The sequence below is a fragment of the Takifugu flavidus genome, chromosome 3 (assembly GCF_003711565.1).
Source record: "Takifugu flavidus isolate HTHZ2018 chromosome 3, ASM371156v2, whole genome shotgun sequence".
Taxonomy (NCBI): domain Eukaryota; kingdom Metazoa; phylum Chordata; class Actinopteri; order Tetraodontiformes; family Tetraodontidae; genus Takifugu; species Takifugu flavidus.
Genome location: NC_079522.1, coordinates 11582815 through 11590719, shown reverse-complemented (window position 1 = coordinate 11590719; position 7905 = coordinate 11582815). Strand labels below are relative to the sequence as shown.

The window sequence follows — 7905 nt, the reverse complement described above, 5'->3', positions numbered from 1 at the left end:
TCCCTCTCTGCGCCACTTTAAGTGAAATGGGAAGCCTTGAAACCTCCATGTTTGTATCTTGAAATCGCGAGCGCAGCCGAGCACCATATTGAAATCAAAGTTGCCATATCCTTAACAAATGTTGTTCAACTTTGACGCGTCAACTTTTTTGGCGGCTTCGCGAGCGCTCGACGGCGGCCGGGCTGAAATGGCCTCGCTCTAGGCGACCTGTTGCGCTGTTTTCCGCGGCGCTTTGGCTTCGCTGCGTTTTTTTCCACCGTGAGCGTAAACTTCGGTTTTAATGCAGCTCCGAGTCGCCGAACTATCCGTAACTTTAAAGCTTGAAGTTAGAACAGCGGAGAAGACGTGGATGTGATGGACAACCCGTCCTCAGTGATCACCCAGGTCAGCCGGGATGAGGAGGCGAGTAAAGCGGCACCAGATCGGGGTGAGTCCTTTTATTTTTGTCCCACTCAAAAAAAAAAAACCCCAAAAGTTTCGCTAACTCTGAGCGTTACAACTGAGAAACTTCGCTTTGGCCTGCTTAGTTGCGGCGACACAGACGTCAGAATGGTTTACTTTGCACGCCGGGTAACTTTAATAACTTTGAAGTGTCACGGTTTGACGGTTCTGCAAAGATTATTATGGTCGCGGCCCTTTGGCCTGTGATGAAAGTGGCGGAAGTGACGTCAGAAAGCCGTCCAGGCGGGAGTGTGTTGTTATTACGAGCGTTGAAACATTATAATAACCAAAAACCAACCAAAAAACCCTAGTTCTGTTTATTTTTCATGCTTTATTATACATCCTCTTGAATTGTTTACCTGCCCAGTGACGCTCTGTTATCTTGTTATCAGTTGCGTTTTTTCTGTCGCTGCAGTATCGAAATGCAGGTTACTGAATAATCCGCTGGCCTGACTGTCATCACCCCTGAGAAAACGCTGTCGTCAAACCTTTTTTCTCTCTTGTTGCTCACTCCCGTGGACGTGAGGCGAGGACCTCGGTGGTGGCACGGCCGTGCGCGCCTCAGGCTGTCCAATGATGAGCGGGTCAGCGGTGGTAACCGTGTAGTAGCGGTTACGTAATAGCGCCCCCATGCTTTGGTTCACATATTAACCAGAGGGGTCACTTAGCTGGTGTTTCCATGGCACTCTGCACTGAAACCGGCTTTTTTTTTTTTTGCTGTCATTTTAAAAGGAGTATTTGCCGATACTGAGTCCTGATACTTTAGCAATGCAGGAAAAGAACACATCTAAGTTATCGCTCAAGCGTTTTTTTTTTTTTAAGAAATGTTCTTGTTTTGTAACCTGAAAACCAAAAGTTGTTTTGTAACCTGAGAATTACGTAAGTAGAGACGCGTTTTCCATGTAAATGCCCTAATCCGTTCCAAGCCACCAAAAATTCAGACATAATTTTTTTTTAAAATCATAAAAATGCATCAAAACATGTAACAAATACATGTTACAATTAGATTACCACACAATAAATGTAGGAATTCAGTGCAAGGCTTCTCCAGGAACAAAATGAACTTTATTACAGGCTAATCTTACATTAGCCGTCATTACCAGCAATGAACGTTAACACTAGTGGTAACACCGCCATCTAATGGACAAACATTCGAACTACAACAATAAATCCTGGTTACGGCCATATTCTTTGGCCAGATCAACCAAACGCATCCCTTTTTCATGCTTTTCTATTATTTCTTGCTTTGTTCGTATGGACAAAAAGGCTCTCTTCTTCTTCTTTTCTTCTTTTTCACTCTTATCCATCACTTTCCTGGGGTCCATAGCGAATAAAAGTTAAACGGAGACGACGCTGGGACACACACACCTGTAAATATTGACGTCCCTCCTAGCCAATGGGATGACAGGAAGATGCTAGGCGATAGCCAATGGCAGAGCAGCTACTAGGATGTTTGCGTTCGCTAAACTCCACGAGCTGCGAGTAGCAACGGTAGCGTATTTTCTTTCTTTCGTAATGAGGAAATATTTTCCCGTTGAGACGTTTCGTAACCTGAAAATTCCGCATGTAGAGACGTTCGTCAGTAGAGGTCCCACTGTATATGCAACACTATTAAGTTGTAGTTATAGCACCACCTAGTGGTGACAGGAAACTACCCGCTTTGAGCACTTGGAAAAAGTTGTTAAACTTTTTGCATGAGTCAGAACTGTTGAAGAATCCAAGACCATTGAAGTAGTCACTAAAAATGCAGGTATTTTAATTGCACGAGGGCGTGCCCAACGCTGCCTGCAGCTCTAGTTGTTATGGGGATCAAAAGTAGAAAAACCTGCCATTTTATCATAAATAAGTATCTTATAGCCATATCATTTAGTTCCGTTTAAGTAAGCCTCTTTTCTGAAATGAACAAAGGTGTCGAAAGAATCAAATATCAGACAAAAGTACTTCGGTTGGCTTTGTGTCTGCCTACATGGACTCAAATTGTGCTGCTTAACTCTCAGGTGCCGAACCTTGTTTGACTCGTGCGCATTTCTCCTTCCCACCACACCGAATCCCCATCCTGCCGACACTGCGTGTTGCTGTAGCATCGGCGATCCCGATCTTTTCCACCCAGTTCCGATCAAAACTGTTGCGATGACCCCACAGTTGTCGTCAAGCATGTTGACAAAATGAAAACTCGGGATTGTCTCAGCTGATTGCGTTAGCCTTGGTTCGCTGCCTCTCGTGATTGTGTTGTGAGGCAAGATTTTTTGGCAACACCGGGGTCAAAGGTTAAAAAACAGGCAGGAGAGAGCGTACTGTTGCTGCTTTTCCAGACGTCTATAAAAGGCAACATGATTTTTGCCAGTTCATCATTCACCACTAATTATGGCATTCATGGCTTGTGTAACCCGACCTCAAACTGTGTGGCGGCATGCTCGCGCACAAGCCTGTCAGTCAGGCAGGAGACTCTTTCCATCTTTTTTCCCCCTTTGAAACGACAGATATCAACTGGTAAAGGTTCTGCCTCCATTCTTGGTCCATTTCGTTGTGCTTTTTTCCTGCGATGTGGGAAAACGTATCAAAGACATGAGTCCAGAGACACACACATTCCTGTTTAGGTGCATGAATGAGGTCTGTTGCTTTTCTCAGGCTTCAGAAGGACCTTTGTTGCCTGACATTTTGAGGACCTTCCAGAGGTTTTTTTCTGGAGGAGGAGCACGTCATCTCTGACTCGGTCGTGTCGTTTTTATCCTGAAATGGCCTCGTGGTTACCCATCGTGACCCATGACCTGAGGACATTGACATTTGAGGAGCCTTAGCATTTTAGCACGCGTCAGCCTGCCAGGCACGTTCTTCCTGGACCAGAGCTGGTGGCTGTCAAACGAGAGGCTGCAAAGCTCATATCAACACCAGACAGAATGCTAGCAAAGCAATAGCGACCTTTTCAAACTTCAAACATCTCTGGCAGTCGGCCACCAGCTGCAGAGTGAATCAAAAACGGGAGCTCACACGTCATTTAGACAACGCAGGCGTGAAAGGCGATAACGTAATGGAATGTATTGTTTTCGTCCCACACTCGTGTCATTTCTAAGTGCTTCCTCCTCCGTTTTGAGCAGGATTTTATCCCAATTCGTATCCATTATGACCTTTTGGAACCTGTCAACATGGCAGCACACGTTTCCTTCGTCTGGGGGCTGCTGCACCCCCCCCCCAAGCCTGCGAACGTTAAATTTTGAGGTTAACATCTGACGGCTGTTTTATCTTTGTTTTACAAACAGCTGTTGGTGGGTTGTTACACAGCGCAAACCACAACTTAAGATCCTTCAAAATGACAGACTTGAGAACATGAAAAAACTGCCATTTTTATTATTTTAGTGCCGCTTTTTTAGTGGCTTCGACTCCTCTTTTCAAAATGTAATTTACGAAGGGAGGGAGTCTAAGTCGGAGGGAGTGAAATTAAGATGAAGTCTAACAGGTATAATTGAATAATGGAGCAGTCGCCTTGATGACCAGGCGGTTTTGAGTGTCATAATAGCATCGGGACGCTATCGAGGGTGTTTACATGTCTGTTGTTACATGTTGTTCAAACAAACAAAACTCCTCTTTAGCTGACAGTAAGACAACCACTAGGTGGAGCCACTGTGTCTTGTTGGTAAATAAAAGTTTGCATGTGGACGTGAGATCCACCGTTCTCCTCTGCGAAAACTTTAAATCCACTTCCGAAGTCTCTCACTTTGCTAAAACCTGGTGGTATGCAACTTCCTCCGCTGATACCCGTCTGTTTCCTCTTCCTGTTTTGGCCGGAGCTCGGCGGGGGCCACCACAGGGTCAGTTGAGGTTTGAATCCACAAATGCAGTAGGAGGGCATGAGAGACGGGGAATGAAAGGGGCGTGAGAGATGCACAACAGAGGCCTGTGTGTTGGTAAAACTGTCACGTCTGGACACAGAGGGAGCGCAGTCGGTGCACGAAGAGGCTGAGACAAAGTCCAGCCCAGCACAACCAAATGTAACCCAAAAGCACCCAAAGGTCATTACTTCTGCACCAGTTCAAAATAAAAGTTTACTGTCTTGGCAGTGTATTCAAGGTCTGAAATGGCGGCGTCATCTTGGCGACAGATCCTGTCTGGTCGTGTGCGGTGCCGCGGTGCACGCCCCCGCTAGGATCTGTGGTCATGACACAAATATGAGGAAGGTTTCAGCGCATTCATCTGAGTGGAACATGTCGGGAAGGTCGTTGCTGATGTCTCCGCAACATTTCCTCATCCAGGTTGTTGTCTTCTTCTCCTGCAGGTTCTTCGCCCGCCGTCTCCACCAAGAAGCCCCGCAGCAGGGGCTTCTTCTCCAGCTTCTTCTGCTGCCTGTGTCGGGACCAGCCCGACCCCCAGCCGGTCAACAACAATGCCCCCCTGCTGGTCGAGGAGAACGGAACCGTCTCCAAGGTCCAGGTGAAGCCACTACTGCCTCCAGCAAAGTCAAAAGACTCTGGGAAGATCTGTGTGGTCATTGATCTGGATGAGACTCTGGTCCACAGCTCCTTTAAGGTTAGAGACTCGTGTCATGTATTGGAATGGTAACTGTTCCAGCACAGCTGTGTCTCTGCGATGACAACACTTCTCGCCTTCCTAACAGCCAGTGAACAACGCAGATTTCATCATTCCAGTGGAAATAGATGGAACGGTGCACCAGGTAATGTTCACGTCTCCACTCTACGAGTCTCTTCCCTCTCGAGTCTGGTGTTTTTGAGGCATTTCGGAGGATGACCACGACACCATGGGTCTGGGCCTGATTCAAGTAATCCAGGATAGGTTTGTTCAGACAAGCGTAGCCTATTCTGGACGACTTGGTTCAGGAACGCCGCCCGCAGCCACAGGCGCCACGGGAAACTGGAAAAAATGAAGGAAGAGCAGAAACATTCCAGTGTTAATGCGGCAGCGGAATGTTGGGAAATCTATAGAGCGTCTTTACAGAGTGAACGTGATGAACCAGAAGTGTGTCCTGTAGGTGTACGTGCTGAAGCGGCCCCACGTGGACGAGTTCTTGAAGAGGATGGGAGAACTGTTTGAGTGTGTCCTCTTCACAGCCAGTTTAGCCAAGGTGAGAGACTCCGCCCACCCAACCCCCACCACCCCTAATGTGCCGTGAATTAACCAACATGTTTGTGACCTCAGTACGCAGACCCCGTTTCTGACCTCCTGGATAAGTGGGGGGCTTTCCGTTGCCGCCTCTTCCGCGAGTCCTGCGTCTTTCACCGGGGTAATTACGTCAAAGACCTGAGCCGCTTGGGTCGCGACCTCACAAAGGTTATCATCGTAGACAACTCCCCCGCCTCCTACGTCTTTCACCCCGACAATGCAGTAAGTGTGTGAGGGAGTTGATGCCACTGTGAGCTTGACCTTTGACCTATGAACACCAAGTTTATACTGGAGATGGAGACCAGAAATAAAAATGCTCTTTTTCTGCCCGTAAATTAGCTTTTACAATTTAGAAAAACAGCTGCTGATGAGGCCCGTTTGTCAATAGGTGCCCGTGGCCTCGTGGTTCGATGACATGTCCGACACTGAGCTGCTGGACCTCATTCCCTTCTTTGAGAGGCTGAGCAAAGTGGACAACATCTATACAGTCCTGAAGCAACAAGGGACCACAAGCTAACGGCGCTCAGCTTGTCATCTCAGCTCCGAACAAAAAAAACAAACACATTCACAGTAAAGTTGCACTCACCGGCTCCCACCTGAGAAAACTGCTCCGTGGTTGCCAGAACCTTCACCTTACCCGGATCCTGTCTGGGAGCCTCCAGCGATTTTAATGCGCCATCACTGCCATCTACTGGTCAAAGAGAGAACTGCTTGAAATTTGCCTTTCCTCCCCACCAGCCTGCCATGAACCAGCTGATGTGGATCAGTGTTTTTTCTTTTTTCTTTTTTTGAGGACATTTTAAAGGTGCCAGAGAACCTACAGCAGCAGACGCCTGCAGCCACAGAGCCAGTAACGGACACAGTTTGATCATGCAAGCGAGGCAGGAATCGAGTCTGGAATCAGGTAAAATGGAATATTTAGAAGCGGGAAGCATAGCGATCCTGGCACCAAATGTGCCTGGATTTTAAATAAACGGTGTAAAACAAATTAATACTGTGGGATGCTGTGATTGGATATTTCTGAATGGTGACAATGTTATGCATGTTTAAACCCTAACAGGTTGTAATGTCAAATAATCAGTAGTTAGATTAACTAATAACAAATAATAGGACAGCAAAGTTGTTCTTCAGCTCCTTCAATTTGAGCACATTTGCCCAACAATTAAAAGAAATAATTTGGACTCTCATTTATAAATGATGCAAATTAGACCCACAAAAATTGATTTTTATAACTTTCTGGTCATGGTCTGGGACTAAGTATTGTTTTGGAAAACCCAGTCGGACAAGGAGCAGCTTCCATCTTTGGCGTACGGCCGTTGTGCAACAAAGGTCGACAGAATGGTGTAAAAAAAAAAAGTTTGGTTCCTTGCATGTTTGGTTCTGAAAAGGTTTCATTTCGACGGTACACGATGACGCGAAGCCTTAAAACGATGTCATCTATGAAAGATGAGTATTACATCAGAAACCCGGATCGAGTCGGAAGGTCGTGCCTCTCACATCGTATCCCAGTGCAGCTATGTGGTGTTCAGGAACGGTGAAATCCAGGGTTGGTGGAACAGTTAGCAAATCAATCTCTTGGACCAGAGTGGGCGGGGCGGGGGCGTGGCCTGCAGCAGCCCATTCAACTGTTGTTCCCCACGTGCGTTGACAATGGTGACGTTTATAAATGAATCGGCGCATTTGACGCAGAGCCTTGAGCTCGACAAGGGCGGGGTGATTATTAAATCCACCATCTTGAGAGCTATGACTTTATTTTTCTATGTTTAAAAAGTGACTGTCAATCAAATCTCTCTCCTAATAGTACTGATTTGTCTGTTTTGCCCAGGACGGGGCCTCTGGTAGAGTATTCGTAGTCCCTTCTTTCTGTTTCTTGCAGTAGGCCTAGAGATCTGGACGAGAAACGCCAGCAAATGGCTGAAGAAATGGTATGTTACTGTTGACGGCACATAATTGGTCTGTTTGAGTCGAGTCGTGATTTGTCTCCACTGGGGTTTTAGTGCTGTTCATTTGCTCTGGCAAACAGTGTTGACAGGAATGCTGACTGCATTCACGTGTGTCACTCTAGGGTCCCGTTCACTGATACTGTACATCTCCACGTTCAGTAGATATGTATATTTTGTTTTGCACAGTTAATAAAGCAAACAAATGTTCATTAATATATGGAATATTCATGTGGCTGTACTCATGATTGAATAGGTATAACCTGTTTTTGTTGTTTTCATCATACCAAATTATATGACTTGTATGTAACAACGCACCCCCTCTACCCCCCCCCCCCCCAAGTTAAACATTCTTGCGTATTTCATCTTCCCAAGAACATGAATAAAATCAGTTTTTCTGTTCTAAATTGAA

General features: G+C 46.2%; 1 protein-coding gene across 1 annotated transcript; it reads left to right on the top strand.

Annotated features, from left to right (window-relative positions):
- On the top strand, positions 1 to 7905 carry LOC130522647 (carboxy-terminal domain RNA polymerase II polypeptide A small phosphatase 1-like). The gene is made up of 6 exons (XM_057027218.1): positions 1 to 427; positions 4712 to 4962; positions 5051 to 5107; positions 5423 to 5515; positions 5590 to 5775; positions 5942 to 7905. Exons 1-6 carry the CDS (start codon positions 355 to 357, stop codon positions 6068 to 6070), a joined length of 789 nt encoding a protein of 262 aa, XP_056883198.1. The 5' UTR covers positions 1 to 354; the 3' UTR covers positions 6071 to 7905.